The 18,478-nt window shown below is 63.7% G+C and overlaps 1 protein-coding gene across 1 annotated transcript in view; it reads right to left on the bottom strand.

Moving 5' to 3' along the window:
• ZFPM1 (zinc finger protein, FOG family member 1) overlaps nt 1-18,478 on the bottom strand; it is a 62,581-nt gene that overhangs the window by 17,055 nt on the left and 27,048 nt on the right. Inside the window, exons 2-3 of the mRNA XM_032156225.2 lie at nt 13,686-13,790; nt 10,613-10,735 (exon numbers count right to left, since the gene is read on the bottom strand). Coding sequence (XP_032012116.1) covers nt 10,613-10,735; nt 13,686-13,776 — 214 coding nt within the window. The 5' untranslated portion in view covers nt 13,777-13,790. The remainder of the gene's footprint in view (nt 1-10,612; nt 10,736-13,685; nt 13,791-18,478) is intronic.

The following is an 18,478-nucleotide window of genomic DNA, read 5'->3' on the forward strand; positions in this document are numbered from 1 at the left end:
GGCATCCACTGTCTGCTCACCCTCTGCTGGCATGGGGCCGAGGAGGGGCCCAGGGAGCCCATGGGACCCTGGGGGCTGGGCCCGGAGAGGCTGGATGGGTGGGCCTGGGCCCTTCCCTGGGAGGCAGGCCTGTGGGCTCTGTGCCCACCCGGCCCCTCCCCAGCATGGGGGTGGGGTGGCTACCTGATCTCTCCTGGCCTCAGTTTCCCATCTGTGAATGGGGACACAGTGCCCACTTCAGCCAAGCCCTTTCCCGGACCTCCCTCCGTCTGCCCCTGAGCCGTCCTCCACCCAGCCAGCGGGATTCAGGGGCCACGCAGGTGGGGTCCCCCACACTGTGCGCAGACCTGCTCCGTGTCCAGCCTGCTAGGCAACAGCCTCCGCCCTGTCCACGTGCCCGGTCCTGCCTGCCCCTTGGCCCCTTCGCTGCTCCCAAAGTCAGCTGGGCCGGCCCCACCCCAGGCCTGTGCACCCGGCTTCCTCTGCACCGGCCTGTGTCTCCGGCCCGCTGCGTGGCCCCTGCGACTGCTGTGTCTCCTCCTCGGCGGCTGCTCTGGAGGCCACATCAGGGTGTGTTTTGCTCACGATGCATCCCCGTGTCTATCACAGGGCTAGCACACAGTTGGTGCTCAATAAATGGAAGTACAAGGGAGTGAGGGAGTGCCGGCTCTGCCTGCGGTTTCGGGACCTCAAGGCCCAGGTGACTTTCCTGGGGTGGAGGCTGAAGTCAGGGCCAGGTTCAGGAGGCGGCTTCTGTATGGCCAGGGCTGGGGTGGGTGCAGGAGGTCAGCCAGGCCCCAGGATGCCGGCAGCCTGGCCATGGGGGAGCCATGGAGGCCATGGGGGAGCTGGGGATGAAGGAAGGGGAGCCGGTCTCAAGGGCTGCAGATGGCTCTGGCCCAACCTCAACTCTGCCCAGGGGCTCCGCCCACAGGGCCTTGCGTGGAGAGGCAGGCCTGGGGTCTGGTGGTGCAGGCAGGACCCGGGTGCAGCCCCCACCCAGGCCCGGGGCCAGTGCTTGGGAGAAGGGAGGGAAGGGTGTCATGGGAAGGCTCAGGGCCAGGGGCAGCCAAGGTGTCCACGCCAACCACCCAGGGTCACGCCGGCCAGAGCCTGCGACCTCTGAACTCAGTTTCCAACATAACTACTCTCTGCAGCCACAGGCCCAACGTGAGGGGCCCTCAGGCTCTGAGCTCACTGCTGCCTCACCCCTGCACTCACTCCAGATCAGCGGGGTGTCCCCGGCTCAGGGACTGCGCCCTCAGCATGGGACACCATTTCCAGACGCCCCTCACTCATTTGGGACTCAAACGTCGGCTCAGCGAGCCCGGCTCTGCCTGCCCCCCGGACATGTGGGGTTCCTACCTCGTCATGATTTGGGGTGTCTCCCTCACCAGACAGCAGATCCCAGAGGGTCTGGGCTGTGCTGGCCTGAGCACGTCCCTCATACACACGCTGGTTGAATGAACATGCCACCTCCTTCTCTTAACCGCTCCTGGGCAGGACACCCATGTTCTTTCTGGTTCCAGGGCCCATGTCCCTCGACCACACACGTCCAGGGCAGGCCCATCCCTGTCTATCCAGCACCTGATATGCGCTTGGCCCCAAAGTGCTCAGCAAACCTCCGGGGAAGGGGTGTGGCTGCAAGACACACAGCCCCTCCTTGGGTTCTGGCTCCGGCTCCCCAGGGGCCCCTCTGCCCAGCTGTGAAGTGGGGCGGGGTCTGAGGCTCCCTCTGGGGACCCCCAGGTGGGTCCCTGTTCCCTAGGACAGCCAGAGGAGGTGGCTCCTGACGCAGCACTGGGTCTGGTCTCTGGAGCTGACCCCAGGCTGACCCCTGCCGTCCGCCAGGGCCCCCTCCTCCCCCGTTAATCTAAGACTAATAGTGCTATCGGGGGCAGCGCCGGGCCGCTGATAAGGCAGAATAGCTGGAATGATCTCCCACCCACGCACACCGGGTGGGGAGGGAGCCAGTCGCCTATCGGCCCATCTCCCCGCTGTCCATCAGGCCGGGCCCCCGCCTCAGCCTCCATCCGACAGCAGGCCTTGAGGTTTGTATAGACGCTCGGCGGGCGAGATTAGTCAGACGGAGCTCGGCCCAGATAACCAGCCCGACGCCCTCACACACTCGGGTGAGGATTCCCAGCCTTGGGCAGGCCCTGTCGGGACCCTGGGGCGGGGGACCCTTCGTGGGCCTCAGGCAGGAAATAGCGGACAGAGCCCTCCTCCCGCCTCACAGCAGCTGCCTGTTCCCAGCGCCGGGATGCTGGACAAGATCACTCATGGCACGGCATCTGGACGAACACCCCCCCAAAACCCTTCAGGATACCCATTTTACGGCCAAGAAAACCGAGGCAGCTCCTTGCAGTCCCTGGCACTGAGCCCCCGCCCTGACCCCTCTGACCCCCTTCCCCGCCCGGGCCCTAATGCTGCAGCCACGACTGACCACTTGAACCTCAGGCCCTGAGCCAGCTCCTTGTGCACACCTGACCCCACTCTACAGTGTCTGTCACACCTTGGCATGGGGCTGAGGCCGGGGCCGTCCACCTGCCGCCCCTCCCATCTCTCACACCCAGCCTGACACTTGGGCGTCCCTTCTGCTGGCCAGCAGTGCCCTGGGGACGCGGCCAGCCTTCCCATCTCTGACACCAGGGCCCAGGACGGAGTGGGGATGGAAAAGGCATGACTTCTGTGATCGGCTGGAATTCACCTTGTCCACAGTGGTCCTGGGAAAGAACTCCAGGTCCCGAGGCACTTACGGGTGGAGCGAACTGGGAGCAGGTGTGTGCGGCTCCTGGGCAGGGGCAGACCTGCCAGCCCCCGACCCACAGGCAGTGCTGCCCAAGTCCCAGCCCCATGTCCACTCAGGGTTGGACCACTGTGGCCAAGCCACCTCACCTCGCCGAGCCTCCATTTCCCTAACTGTAGAGCGGGACCCAACTCAGACCTCCCCTGCAGGACTGGCTGCCGGACGTGAGAGGTCCTCTATACCAGGAGTCGAGAGTGCCCCTCACAGGAAACGCCCAGCGAGAGGCAATCTCCTCAAGCCCTGTGTACATGAGCAGTGCTGGTGTGCTCTGACGCCCAACAGTGTGTGGGTGAGGGTCCCCGTCCCCACCCCAAGCCCCCTCTTCTGTTGCTGTCTCTCCCCTGTGGCCCACCCTGGGCCAGGGCAGGTGGGGACTTTTGTTCTACATCCTGAAGCTCCCAAGTGGGGGCTTCGGGGTCCAGGGGAGCCCCCCTGTTCAGTCTCAGCTCCAGGGTACCCCAGGCCTCTCCTCCACCAAAGGCCCAGCCTCGCAGGCCCCACTTTGTCCCTGGAGTCAGTGGGGTGGGGCGGGGTCTGGGCTTCACGCGGATTGCTTGCCCGGGAACTGCACAGGCTGGGGCTGAGCCTCGGTGGTGCACCTGGGTTGGGTCCCCAAGCACCAACCCAGCCCCACTCTGCCCTCCCTCTCCAATCCAGCCCGTCTCCAAGGCTGGGCTCCAGCCTGGAACCCCCAGCTCTGTGCTCTCAGGATAAAGCCAGCCCCACCGCTGTCACATCCTGGGCCTCTCACCTCTGCCCAGGCTGGTCCGTCCTCATGGGAAATCCCTTCCAAGAGGCCAGGCAGGGGATGTGTGCTGAGCCCACCGGGAAAATTCTCGCTGACCCCCAAGGGCAGTGGATGCCACCGCTGGGTGCCCTCCGGAAGCCTCCTCCCTCGGCTCCAGAGGACTCTGGGATGGAGCGTCCAGCCCTGCCCAAAGATGGCCGTGGGGCCACACGGAGCCCAGGCTCAGGCGGGAGCCGCGGGAGTCACTGCTGGGAGCCTGCCCTGGAGCCGATGTGCAGTGCAGCCATGCTTTGCCCTACACCACCCCAGCTCCCACCTCACAGGCGGACCCCTGTGCTCCTCCTGCCTTAGCACGCCCCCCTCCCCATGGCCCACTTGCATTTTGTTTCATACATTTGGTTACCAGGAAAAAGCTCTAGGCCCCGAGACGCTTCCTGGTGAAGGCGACCCTACCACCCTGGCCCCCAACTGGGCTCCTGGCCGCTCACCTTCCATCCGGGGCCCACAGAGCCCCGGCTGCCCTCACGTTACTTCACACACACAGAGTGGTGGGAAAGTCCTGTGGGCCTCTGAGGCCGCCTCCTCGCTCCCCGGCTAGCATGGCACCCTTGGCACGGTCCTGCCCTTAGCGTCAGGTCTCAGGCTGTCCTTCCCACCCTTGGTGCCTGCTCCATGCTGCCTCCCAGACAGACACAGGCAGAGCTGGGGGAGACTCGCTCTCTGCCCCCCCAGCAGACCAGGCACCTCCTCTGCACTGGCACAGGTGGGCAGGTATGGGGCCAGAGGAAGGACGGACAAGTGAGGCCTCCTCAGTGCCCCAGGCAGCCCTGGGCGAGAAGCTTTCCTCAGAGCCCAGTTCCCCTCAGTTCTGCCCAGCCTCACAGAGGGAGGTGGGGGAGGCCTGTTCCAGGGGGAGGGGACTCCACACTCCAGGGTCCAGCCTCCACGCTCTTCAGCCTCTTCCTGCACCTGTTTCCTTGTGGCCCAGCCTGCACAATTACTCTCCGGGCAGACAACCACACAGGGCCCGTGAAATGGGCCAGCCCAGGACCCCAGGGAGTCGAATGGGACCCCAGCTCCACCCCTCCAAGCCCTAGTGGGGCTGGCACGTCCGGGCACCTCCATTTTTTGAGGCAGGAGCATCAGGACTCAGCCCCACATCCCACGATGGGACGGGCCTGCAGGATGCGCCACGGCCGAGCTGCTCCCGAGCGCGTGCAGGGATTATAGATTATGGCTTAGCCATTTGCATAGCAGAATCTTAAGCAGCCGCCCCTCTGGCAAACAAGGTCATTTCAAAGATGAAATAGGAGCTCTCCGCCTCCTGCCGCCCATCCTTCCCTTTGCATTCGGGCTGGTGGCTCCAGGGAGGAAGAGGGAGACCAGGCCCTGGTGGCCCCAGCTCTGCCTCCACCTGAGGTCCCTTCTCTGTGGCCGCTTCTGGGATGGCGCTCAGACCCCAGCCCTTCTCTCCTCCTGCCAGCCCCTCCTGCTGCCTCACTGGAGTCCAAGGCCACAGGCCCAGTGACCAGGCCGCACTCCTGCCCGTCCACGCCCGCCTTGACCCCACTCAGTCCCTGCAGCCTCCTACCCATGCAGGGCTGCGCCCTCTACTGCCCCCTCTGCTCCCTACTGCAGGGCTCCGACTAGCCCTGGAGGCCCGTGGACACCCCCTCCTGGAATCAGCCCCCTCCCTGCTTCCCCCTCGCTTCCCGGGTTTGCACCCTCCACTCCCTACTTCAGGGCCCCGACTCTCCCTGGAGGCCCGCGGACACCCCCTCCTGGAATCAGCCCCCTCCCTGCTTCCCCCTCGCTTCCCAGGTTTGCTGTGAGTGGTGACCGCAGGGTTTGGTGTGTTGTCACCGGTCCCTGTGACGGGAGGCTCTGCCTGCGGCCTCTCACCCTGGCGGGGCGTCCTGCTTTGGACAGCGAGGTCTCACTGCAACGACCCCACTGGTGGATCCTTTCTGGCTTCCACCTGGAAGCCTCCCTGGTGCTGGGCGGGTAACGGGGTTTGGGGGCTGAGCTCCTCCTGCCATGAGGCCATGGTGACCGCCACCAACGGGGGAGCTCAAGGTGGCTGCTCCCGGCCCCTGCTCGGCCGCTTCTTGGCCGGGAAAAGGGGAGTTCCAGGTTGCAGATGGCGGTTTCTCCCCATAGAACCTGCCTGCACCCCCCAAACCGAGAGAACCCAGGCCGCCCCGGGGCAGCCGACAAGCTCAAGGCCTGCAGCCGAGGTCTGGGAAGCGGCTTCAGCCACACTCTGCTACACACTCTGCAGCCCCCCTCCTCATGGAGGCTTCCTGCGGCTGTGGCTTTCCTTATGTCCATTTGACACATGCGGAAACTGAGGCCTGGAGCGGTCAGGCGGCCTGCCTGCTGTCACTCAGCGAGGCTGGACTATAGGGCCTGTGCTCCCGTCTCAGAGCAGGTGCCCTCGTTTGAAGCCGTGGCGCTCGGGAGCAAAGCTGCTCGCAGCAGACAGAGCTCAGAACTTTTGAAAACAAAAACCAGCACCCACTGAGTGCCTCCCTGATCTCTTTTTAGGGCTCTGGGGACCACCGGGTATCAGGTAGGGCCAGGAAGGGGCTGGGGTGGGGGCAGTAACAGGGCCAGGAGATCATGGGAAGTCAAGGCAATGGCCATGTGCGCACCGGGACAGCTCTCCACACCCCAGGACAGCCCTCCGCATCCCAGGACAGCTCTCCGCACCCCAGGACAGCTCTCCACACCCCAGAACAGTCTCCGCCGCAGGGTCTCCGACCTAGGACAGTTCTCCACCCCAGGACAGTCTCCGCCCCAAGACAGTTCCGACCCCAGACAGTCTCCATACACGGGACAGTCTCCACAACCCAGGACAGTCTCCACACCCCAGGAAAGTCCGACCCCAGGCATTCCGACCCCAGGACAGTCTCCACACAGAAGTCTCCGACCAGGACAGTCTCCGACCCCAGGACACCCCGTTCCGACCCCAGACAGTCTCCATACACCGGGACAGTCTCCGACCCCAGGACAGTCTCCACACCCCAAGAACAGTCTCCGACCCCAGGACAGCAGTCTACATACACCGGGACAGTCTCCGACGGGACAGCTCTCCGCACCCCAGGACAGCTCTCCGCACCCCGGGACAGCTCTCCATACACCGGGACAGCTCTCCGCACCCCAGCACAGCTCTCCATACACCGGGACAGCTCTCTGCACCCCGGGACAGCTCTCCATACACTGGGACAGCTCTCTGCACCCCATCACTGCTCTCCATACACCGGGACAGCTCTCCATACACTGGGACAGCTCTCCGCACCCCGGGACAGCTCTCCATACACTGGGACAGCTCTCCGCACCCTGGGACACTCTCCAGTGCTTACAAAGTCCTTCCGCGCCCAGGACCTCACTTATGTTTGCAGCGGGTGTTGGGGGCCTCTTGGGTGTCCCTTGGGAGGAGGAGAGGGGCTGGGAGGCCTCCTCTCTGCCTGGTGTTACATGGATGCCTCCAGGGAGTCCCTGATCACCAGGCACAGGGCAGCCTGGCTGGACCCACGGTGGAGCTGTTGGCGGAGGCACCAAGCCGGGCCTCTCCGCCGGGCTAACACTGTCCACCTTCTGGATGTCCACAAGTCCCAGTCGCTTTCCCTGGGAAATGAGTCTAACCGGGGTCGGGGTTGGGGGCTTTCCCAGGAGACCTGTGAGCCTGGGTCCAGCCAGCAGATGAGGGCCCTGGGCTCCGGGCTCTGCAGCGTGACCAGGTCCCATCCACATCCAGGACAGATGGGAAATGGGCTCAGGGTGCAGTCACTTCCCCAAAGCCACAGGGTGCAGAGTGCCCCTCGGTTCAAGCTGGTGCTCCTTCCACCCCAGATAGGAAAGGAGGACGGCGCCTCCCAGGCCACCTCAAGAACAGGGCCCCAGGCCAGGTTCAGAGGGGCTGGGGCAGGTTCAGAGGGGCTGGGGCCTGCACTGTTTCCCACCCTTGGGGATGGGTGGGGTGGGGAGCAGCTGTGGGCCAGAGACCATAAAACAGAAATTGGGAGAGAAAGGGGCAGAGACAGGGGTGAGGGAGAGAGGCACGGAGAGAGATAGAGAGAGAGAGAGAGAGAAAGAGAGACAGGGAGGGAGGAAGAGAGGAGGAGAAAGGCAAAGAGAGGGAGAGAGGAAGGGAGAGAGGGAGAAGGTGAGGAGGGAGAGAGAGAGGCGCTCACACAAGACGGAGCATCAGAAAGAAGGTCTGGAGACAGAAGGGAGAGACGCTCAGGAGGAGCAGGGCAAATGTGGCTGATCCCCTATTGCACCCGGGCCACTGGACCGGTCACCTGGCCGGGCACTGCCCTTGGGGCCACTGACCCTGCTGGCCATCAACGCATGGGCCGCCCCAAGAGATAACAGCCCACAGAGCCTCCCTGGCTTCCCCGCGGGTGATAGCTCGGCCTGTGTGGGTCTGATAGGCCGTGGCCACTGCAGCGGTTGGCCGGCGGCCGCGTATCAGCCCATCACCGCCCACTGCACAGAAATTCGTATCTGCGGGAGCTGATAGGGCACCGCCCGGTCCTGAGGATGCACACAGCACAGGAAGCTCGGGGGTGCGCCCCAGCCCCAAACCACGGCCGGCCTCAGGGGCCCAGCCCTTCCCGGCGCCAGCCTCCATCCCCAGGGCCTCCTCTGTCTGGAGAACAGGAGGATGATCTAACCCCTCTCAACACCGCAGGGGTGGACAGGGACCCGTGGGGTGGCGATCAAACCAGTGTCTATGAACTCCAGGCCCAAACCCAGCTCCACCACCTCCCAGCCGCATGACGGTGGACGCGTCCTGCATCCCCGGGCTGGGTCTCCTCCTCCAGAGACTGGGGTCCCTATCTCGGCCCCTCTTGGGGCTGGTATGAGGACTGCCCAGCATCCCATCTGCCCAGTGGCCAACTGGGTCCCACAGGTACACAATGGTCCCTGCCACTGTGTGGGTGGTCTCCACTGATAAGAGTGTGGGAGCTCTGCGGGCCTGAGGGGGACCTGTGGGCACCCTCTCTGCTACCCTATTCTACAGCCGGGGACACTGAGGCAGTCAGGGCGGCCCCTCCCGATCCCACAGACCTGCCCTGCACGTGAAAAGGCTTCCCTGTCAGGCTGACTCCGCAGCGAGGGCCTGAGGCACCAGCGCCTGACCAAGACTGCCGAAGGCACCAGCGCCTGTCCGACCCCCGACAGGTGTTTCCTGGGCCTGCTCCCCACCTGGTGTCCCTGAGGCGAAGGCACGCAACCAACAAGTTTCTGCCACGGCGCCTGGGACCCCCACCATCTTTGGGTCCCAGGTGGGTAAGCCACACCGTCTGCTGTGCTGGATGCCCGGTCTCCCTTCCTAGGGGACAGCAGGGGGAACCTGTGAGGACCGGTGGCCACGAGGCCCCAGCATTGCCTTGGGCAGCCCCACAGCCCATGCAGGTGTGACTCAGCTTCCCCATGGGGCCGGGTCATCCTCCTGGCTGCGGCTGCCCAGGCCCACCCCTCTCTCTGTGGCCCCAGCCGCCCTGTTGTGGGAAGGCACAGTGTTAAACAGGTGGCCTCTCCATGCACGTGCCGCTGCCTACTTGCACCGGCGGGCACGCAGACCCATCGTGCACTCTCCCCTTGCTGCTGGGACCTCGCTGACCCCTTTCCATCTTGGCCCCTGGGGCCCCCGAGAAGAAATGGGGTCCCTCTGCCTCAGCGAAGCCTTCCCAGCTCCCCAGCACGGTGAGCGCCTCACCACGCGTCTTCTCTCCACAGATGGGGCCCTGCTGGTGTCATTACGGCCGCTTGCGCGCTCTGCAATGGCCATCTGCTCCCGGCTATATGCCTGGCACACAGCAGGCACTCAATAAATGCTTGCTGCCCGGCGCCGTGGCTCATGCCTGTAATCCCAGCACTTCGGGAGGCCGAGGCGGGCGGATCATGAGGTCAAGAGATACACACCATCCTGGCTAACACGGTGAAACCCCGTCTCTACTAACAGTACAAAAAATTAGCCGGGTGTGGTGGCGGGTGCCTGTAGTCCCAGCTACTCGGGAGGCTGAGGCAGGAGAATGGCGTGAACCTGGGAGGCGGAGCTTGCAGTGAGCCGAGATCGCGCCACTGCACTCCAGCCTGGGCGACAGAGTGAGACTCCGTCTCAAAATAATAATAATAATAATAAATGCTTGCTGCAACTGCACATGTGTCTGGCTCAAGCACCGGCCCCTCCCCAAGCTGTCCCTCCTCCACGGGGGACCTTGCAACCCCCACCCCGCCTCTGCTGGGCCCCTTCCCTCCCTCACCCACCAGCACCCATGATGGCCTCGGCCAGGCAGCCCTGGGAAGCCACCCAGACGCTACTCCAGTTCCTCAGGCCGCGGGATTTATTAGGAATGACAGGAACAACCTGACTGCCAGTGTTTCCTGTGTTCATAAATGAATGGAATTCACAGTCCCCGAAGGGGCCACAAGGAGAACACGTTCGTGGGACTTCTGGAGTCAGAACTCCAGCTGCAAATCACGGAGCAGAGTCACCAAACCACCTTCTAGGACACACCCTGTGGCCCAGGCCCCGCGGGGTAGTGTCCATCAGACTCCGTGGCCCACAGGCTGCAGCCACTCTGGAGTGGGGTGGGGTCCTCTCCTGCCCTTCAGGCCTGAGCGCCTGCCTGGGCACCTCAGCACAGCTCTGAATCCTGGCCTAGCTGGGAAGGCCGCGGGCCCACGCAGCTCAGATGCAGCCTCCTGTTCCCACCTCCCTGCCTTTCCCACCTCTGAGGATTCTTTCCCAGCCACCACTCTAGCTCCTCTTCTGCGGCCCAGACCAGGCTCTGACCCAGGGAACCCCCCAGCGCTTCCTTGAACACCACGTGAGGCCCAGGATTGGAGCAAGGGTGCCAAGCTCCAGGGGTACCACCAGCTGCACAGGTTGGCTGAGCTTCGGACTAGGCACAGGCCTGGGCCTAGTGGGTCTCCAGCAACCTACACACCTGCCCCAGCACCCACGTGGCCCTGCTCCCAGGGGCCGGGCCAGGCTGCCCGGGAGGCGATGCTGCCGCCGCCACCACCCGCGTGGTTACCTGGCCCGCTCCAGGGACTGCCCGGCTCTTCTTCCGTGGGCCTGGGTTCTGGTTCTTGTTCTTCCAGCTCCTGGGGGCCTCCTGGGGATGTGGGGGGCGGCAGCGGAGGGGGTGAGTTCCCATCTGCAGAGAGGAGAACGCCGTCACATCCCTGCTGAGTGCCGGGCACTGAGCTGCCCCTCCCTGTAGCTGGGAAGGATGCTGAGGCGCTGGGCGCCGGGCTGGGGAGCTCGGGCCCAGAGCCACCACCATCTCCTGGCTCACTCTCACTGGGGTGGGACAGACATCCAAGTTTTCCTCTTGGTCTTTTAAACCCCCTCATCCCTCATTAATTGTTTCAGTGATAATTGTTATTCCAGCTGCTGTTGATAATTAGGGCACAGGATGGCCAACCCGCCTCCCCCGGTCAGCAGGCACATGCACGGTCGCCAGCTCCCCGGTCCCCTCTGCTGGCAGCTGGGGGCCCCTCCACCAGGCCCTGCACCGATTCCAGCCCAAAGGGCATGTTTGCCTTCCCAGCTGGCCTGATAACCACCTCGGCCCCAATCGATGTGATCCCATAAAGCCCCCCCACCCCATGACGTCACGTGTCCACAGATTATTAATACCCGCGATAAGGGCTGTGATTAACATCAAATAAGTCAATCACACAGTATAAAAGTCCTATTATTTTTGGCTATAAATCAAAGTGGCTGGCATCTGAGCTCCAGCCACTGTGAGGGAGCCTCGCTGGACCCGCCAAGCCGCAGACACAGCTCCTGCGCTGCTGTCTTATCGCGCCCATCACCACGCTATCACTATGGCCTGTGCCAGGTGCAGGCCTGGCTGTTTTTTCCAGCTCCTTCCCGGGCCCCACCCCTGCCCCCATGCAGCCCTGGCTCCTAGATCAGATAAGGAGCCTGGCTCCCTGGGAAGCCGGCCCGGGTCAAAGTCCACCACTTGCCCTTTGCTGCGGCCCCTCCATCAGGGCTCCCTGCAGCTTGCGGGCAGCACCTGTGTGCGGCACTAAGGCTGGCGGCGGTGACAGCCAAGGGCCTCAGAGTCCACGTGTGCCACACGTGCTCTCTCCCCCCAGCCACCGAGGGACTGGCGCCCAGCTCACATGTGCAGGAACTGAGGCTCCGCGAGGGTTAAGAGCCCGGCCCCGGGTCCGGCCAGGGAGAGCTCTGGCTGCACCAACAAGCAGGGTGTGCTGATGGTGATGGCGGCAAGGACAGGGAGGAGTGGCAGCCAGCGGCTCCCAGGCCTCACCAGAGGCTGGGCTGGACGCCTGCACCCGGCCTGGCTGTCCTGGGGCAGGGATGCCCCTGGGTGAGCTGGGGGAGATGGCGGCCCCAGCCCTGGGGTCAAGTCCCACTGGCTCTGGTGACCCCGGGGCCTGCTGCCAGAAAAACGGGCCCAAGCACAGCAGGCTGGGCATGTGCAGATGGGGGGATGAGGCCTGCTGGGCTCTTGGGGCTGCGGCCCACCCAGCAGGGACCCTGACACTTAGACTGGGAAATGCTGGGGTGGGGGTCCCCACTGAGAAGCCCCCATCCCAAGCCAGGGACCAAGGTCTGCCTGGGATCTCCACCCCAGCCCCTCGGCTGCAGACCCCTCTGAAACCTCTCCCCCACCCCCGTTGGCCTTGGAGCCTTTGGACCTGCTGTCACTTCCTCCTGGCATCCCTCCGCCCATCAGGGGCAGCCCCACGCATCCATCTCTCCTCCACCCCAGCTCATGTCACCCACCTAGCACCCTCCCAAACGGTCCGGGTATGGCCACATCTCCTCCACGTTGGAGTGGGGGTAATTCACAGTCTGTGTACAAAGGGTTTCGTGGCATGGGGTAGGTATGAGATTGGTGCCTGGGGCTGCAAGTGGAGTGTGGAGGAGCTGGGCGGAGCCCACCTCACAACCTGCTGCTGTCTCTCTCGGACATTGGAAAATGGGGATGAGCATGCTGACCTCTCCTGGCACCTCTGTCCCAGGGAGGCCCCTTCTCCCAGGTCTCTGGATGTGTCTGGGGTACAGCTGGCTCCAGCAGGCCTCCTTATGGCAGGTTAACTCTTTCCTGGGAGGGCAGGCCCTTTTTTTCGGCTTGGGAAATGCCCTGCCCCATGGAATTAGCGACCAAGAGGGCCCAGGGAATGTGGAGGTGCATGTGAGGGTGGAGGAAATCAGGCTAAACCCAGACCTGGGTGGGACCCCTACTAGGGCACTTGCAAGCTGAGTGACCCTGGCAAGTCACCAAACTTCTCTGGTCTGTGAATGAGGCGTGGTGTCTTAGCAGCAGACACCACTGTGCACCCAGCACCTACTTGCACCCAGCATCCACTGTGCACCCAGCACCCATCTGCTGTGCACCCAGCATCCACTGTGCATCCAGCACCCATCTGCTGTGCACCCAACATCCACTGTGCACCCAGTACCCACTTGCACCCAGCACCCACTGTGCACATAGCACCCACTGTGCACCCAGCACCCATCCACTGTGCACCTAGTACCCACTGTGCACCCAGCATCCACTGCACACCCAGCACCCACGGTGCACCTAGCACTCACTGTGCACCCAGCACCCATCCACTGTGCACCTAGCACCCACTGTGCACCCAGCACCCATCCACTGTGCACCCAGCACCCATCCACTGTGCACCCAGCACCCGCTTGCACCCAGCACCCACTGTGCACTCAGCCCAAGCAGCATGCCAGCAGGGGCCACAGCTCAACAAGCCCCAGGGAGGGGGCCTCATGGTCCCCACTTCACAGAGGGTCTACTGAGGCTGGGAGGGGCATGGATTCCCATCCAACCCTGGGCCAGACCTGCCCCATCTGGGCCTGGGTCTGCTCATCTGTCTGAGGGCTGGATTTCAGGCCGCACATGCAGCAGGTGTGCACATCTCCCCCTTCCTGGAGACCCCCAGCCCCACCGAGGGCCTCTGGGCAACAGGCCTCTGGCTGGAAGACGCCTGTCCTGGACTCCTGCATATAGTTGGCCCACACCACTCAGACACCGCTGAGCTCTGAGTGCATGGTACGGGTAAGCGATGGAGGCCCCAGCTGGAGGCACGGTGAGAGGGCTCAGTCTGACTCACCTGCGCTGGGAGGGCTCAGGGCTTCAGGGGCCGTGGCCTTTTGCTCCATGTGGCTGACGCCCACCAACGGCACCTCCTCTCCGGCCTCCATGTCTCCGAGGGAACCTGTGGACACAAGACGAAGGGGGTTTGGGAGGAGCTCTGAGGGGACAGCTCCTGCCTCCTGACCCCTCCTGGCATAGGCACAGCCCTGGTGCCCAGGCGGAACTGGCAACTGGGCAGGGGTGAGGGTCATCCCTCACCCTGAGGTCAAAGGGCAGGTGGCTGTTAGCTAGGGGCTCCCTCTGGGTCCCTCAAGACTTGACATTTGGGCACGGTGGCTCACACCTGTGATCCCAGCAGTTTGGGAGGCCGAGGTGGGAGGATGGCTTGAGTCCAGGAGTTTGAGAGCAGCCTGGGCAACATGGCAAGACCCTGTCTCTATAAAAAATACAAAAATTAGCTGGGTGTGGTGGCGCACACCTGCAGTCCCAGCTACTAGGAGGGCTGAGGTGGGAGGATCGCTTGAGCCTGGGAGTTGGAGGCTGCAGTGAGCCACGATTGTACTGCTGCACTCCAGGCTGGGTGACAGAGTGAGACTTCTGTCTCAAAAAAAAAAAAAAGACCTGATGATCCTTGACGAACCCCCACCCTCTGCAACAATTCCAAAGCTGCAGGGTCGCCTCCACCCACCCTTACCTGCCCTGACCCCTGGCCTCCACCACGCCCACGGATTCCACTCTTGCCAGAGAAGAGCCGCGGCCCCTGTGTCTCTCTCCGACCTGCTCCCCCCAGCACCAGGGGACAGGCCCCCACCCGCTCTGGCAGCAGTGGAGCAGCGAGCGGGCCCTCCCTGTACTATAGGCCCAGCATCCATCCAGGTCCCGAGGGTCGCCGTCGCCACGGCCTCCGCCCGGCATCACCTGCCAATGCCCCTCCCAGGGGCCCAGTCCCTGTGCGCTTCCCTCACGTTCATTCCCTCGGTCTGGGAACTCCCTGGGGTGACACCCTCGCTCGGCACAGGCCCCGCACAAAGGAGGCGCTCACAGACTTGTCGAGCGAACAAACTGACCAGGGCACAGGTGTCTGCAGCACCTGGGGGTGGAGTGCCTCAGGGCCTGGGTCCCTCAGAGACTCACACATCGGGGTGGGGGAACTCCAGGAGCCCACCTGACAGGTGACAAGGCAGACTGAGACAAGGTCACGAGGCCCAAGGGCGGGGGCAGCTGCTCCGGACCCCGCAGTGGCTGTGGAGTGGCGCTAAGTGCAGGTGTGCGTGCTGACATCCGCCGGCGGGGCTGATGGTGCCCAGCGTGAACACAGGACAGAGGTGCCCCTCCATATCCTGCCTGACTGCTCGCCGGGTCCCTAGGCCCTGGCAGCCTGCGTGCTGGGACTGCCCCCCCCGCCCCCGCAAGGCCTGACCCGCCCAGCCTTCTACTGTCTTGTGTGAGCCACGATGGGGGCAGAGCCTCCTGACACACTCAGGAGTGGGAGGGGCCATAGTCCTCCTGCATCCAGACCCCAGGTCCCGCAGCCGCCAAGCCCCGTGGTCACAGCAGAACACGAACAAGTAACGTCTGGAAACCACGTGTCTGTGAGTTCACATGTCAGGGGAGCTGACGGGGCAGAGTGGGGGTGGGGCAGAACAGAAGACACCAGAGGGAAGGCCTGAGCGTTGCAGGCTGGAACAACCACCTCCCCATCCCTGGAGCCAAGCAAGCCGCACGGATAGAGAACTGTTCGGGGTTTGCACCTCTGGCTCGGTGGTTCCTGGCTTTTCTTGCCTCATGGCCCCTCTGGGAATCTGATGAAACCTGGTGCTTCCTCCCCAAAAAAAACACACCGAGGCGCCCACACGTGCCCAGCTTCAAGAGCTTCTCTCCGAATCCCCACCGTCCTCCTTCACAGCCCCTCATGCTCCCTGCTTTGCTCCGTTTCTCCAGGGAAAGGCAGAAGATGCGAGGGAGATGGGCAGGTCAGAGGTGGGGCCCGCTGACGCCCGAAACACCTGCCCAGCCAGTAACAAACGTGCCACCCGCCAGCGTCCAATGCCAGGTTCAGAGGCTGCCTCGTGTCAGAGACTCCTGAAGATACGAGAGAATAAGAAATGCTGTGACTGAGTTTCAGGCTGATGTCCAAGGCTGATCGCACCGTTCCATGCAGCAGGGAGGCGGGAAGGTGGGTTTTCTGTGTATTTGGACTCCAGCTCCCCTCTGATCATGAGCAGGCTGTGGCTGGCTGATGCCATCAAACCAAACTGCTCCTGGAGGGGCAGATGCCTTTTCTGCCTTCTGCTGACACCCGAGGGCCAGGTGCTGTTCCAGGATGCAGGGCTGCACCAGACCGCTGAACACTGCCCCGGGTGTCCAGGCCACTGTGGGGACAGTCAGAGAACAACAGATGGGCCCCGACCGAAAACAACAGCAAGTTCTAGAAGTGCAGTGAGGGAAGGGGCCATGACAGAAAGACAGAAAAACACAGGGAGGGGAGGGGCTGCCGCTGGCAGATCTTGGAGGGAACAGCGTGGTTGTTGCGAGACCAGCCCCTGAGAAGGCAGCTCTGGCAGAGGGGGCCACATGTGCAAAGGCCCCGGGGCGGGGACAGAGGTAGTGGAGGAAGGGGAGGTCAGGGGCCAGGGTGCGCTGGCACTCAAGGCTGAGGGCAGGCAGGGTCCTGGCCGTGCTGACCTCAGAGGCCACGGGGAGTAGGGGACCTTCATCCTGGGGCCACTGGGGAGCCATGGGGGATCCTGGACAGGAGGGGCAGGTGCCACCAGGGAGCCATGGGGGGGTCCTGGACAGGAGGGGCAAGCTGGACTCTCCTAGCTGCAGCCTTTGGGCTCTAGCTGGGACCCAAGAGTCCCGGCCTCCTCAGAGCACCGCAGAGCTGTAATTACAGGAGGGGGCTGGGCTCAGACCACACAGGAGCCAGCCCCAGGCGAGGGCTCACAGCCTCCCATTACAGCGCCCACACGGGCAGGCTCCAGGGCGGGCTGGGCCACCCCCGACCGGTCCAACTCCTGCCCCTGGGACAGGAGGCCCAACCCGAGTGTCCTCCCTCATCACACGCCAGGGCAGAAAAGTAGCCGCGGCGGCCTCCCCTCCCCACCTCTGAGGTCGGCCCTGAGCGGGCAGTGCCATCCAGAAGGCCAGGAGGCGCTCGGCCGTCCCCGCCTTGGCGGCAGCACCAGCACGCCGAACGATCAGCTCAGCCCGGCTCCTCCCCTTTCTGGAGGCCGGGGCTTTCCATGGCTGGCATGGAGCTGGGAGGGGCTGCCCGGGAGAGCTGTGGTTCCTCCTGCCGAGCAGCTGTTGGGCCTCAGGGCCTCGGTGACCAGCTCTGGCAAATGGGCTCGAGGCCACCTGCCTTCAGGGACCTGGGGCCCAAGGAGACACAGCCCCGTGCATACCCGCCGCAGCCCCAGGAAGGCGGGCTGGCTCTCCACGCCCCACCCAGGTGGGCCTCAGACACCCAGGGAGGCACTGGGCTGGTGATGGGTTCTCCTATTTACACAAGAACAAAGGCGCCTGCTCCACACAAAGCCTTGGTGATGAGCGTGGAGAAAGAGGCTGCCAGGCTAATTTCAGTTCCAGCACAATTAAAACAGCTCTGATAACGCAGGAGACAACTGTCAGCCCACAAATAGGATGTGTCGATGCAGATGCTGCCCTGGGCCCGCCTCGGTGTCTGAGAGCAGCTGCCTGGTCCCCGCCGAGCCCCTAAGTCAGCACCGGTCCCGTCCGTGGCCCACCTGTGGTCCATGGGGACTGTCCAGGTGGGTGACAGAGCACTTGGGCCCCCACTGGCTGGGGGCATCTGTGAGCCACGGCTGGTCTCTGCTGCTTTCTCCCCATGCCCGGGGCTAGCAAAGACCCCTCCTAGCCTCTTTGGGGACCCTCCCTGTGCCCAGTGATGCCAACAGCTGGAGCAGGCCAACCTATAGCCAGGCAGGCTGACAGCTGCTGCGTCCTTGCTGTGTGACCTCGAACAAGTCACTCCACTGTCTGTGCTCAGTTTCCTGGTCTACAGATGGAAGCCACAGCAGCCCCCACCTCAGGAGATGAAACGTGCCGCCTGCCCGCGTCCTCAGAGCCCCACACGGTGGAGGTGCTCAGTGAACATCAACTGTGGCTAGTACAGGTTTTGGGAAATCGGCGATGGTGTGAATGGTTAAGACTGGACGGGCGGTGCTGAGCACTTTACAAATGCCCACCCTAACCGCCCCCACCCACGTAGTCCAGCGAGGTGGTCTTCCAATTTCATTTCAGATGGGGAACCTGCGGTGTAGACGGTGGCTGCCCACTCAGACCTCAGCAGGTAGGGGCGGTCAGGAAAGTGCAGAGGGACAGGGTGCATGGAGGAGGGGGTACGAGGACAGTATGGGACTTGGTGACGGCCGTGGCAGGGTGGAGCGGAGTAGGGTAAGCAGGACCTTGGGGGCAGCCATCATGGAAATCCCCCTCGCCAACCACATCCCAATACCCACAGTGGGAAGCCAAGTCATACCCAATTTACAGGTGAGTAAACCAAGGCCCAGCAAGGCCGACTTGTGAGCTGCCCTGTCCACGGCCCCCGGCGAGGAGGCAGAGGTGGTGGGGGTGGGGGTGGGGGTGGTGGGACAGGATCTTGGGGCTGGATTTCAGACCTGCACCCAGCACGTAGCCCTTCCGCGAGCCAGACACGGACCCCACGCCTCCCTCGCCCCGGGACCACCTGCAGTGAGGGTGAGGTCAGCCCCATTGCCTGGCCTGGCAGAGGTCAGTGGCCAAGCCGCACCTGCCTGGGGGTGTCCACAGGCCATGGTGGTGGTC

This window comes from Hylobates moloch, unplaced genomic scaffold, assembly GCF_009828535.3.
Source record: "Hylobates moloch isolate HMO894 unplaced genomic scaffold, HMol_V3 SCAFFOLD_6, whole genome shotgun sequence".
In the NCBI taxonomy this organism is placed as follows: Eukaryota; Metazoa; Chordata; class Mammalia; order Primates; family Hylobatidae; genus Hylobates; species Hylobates moloch.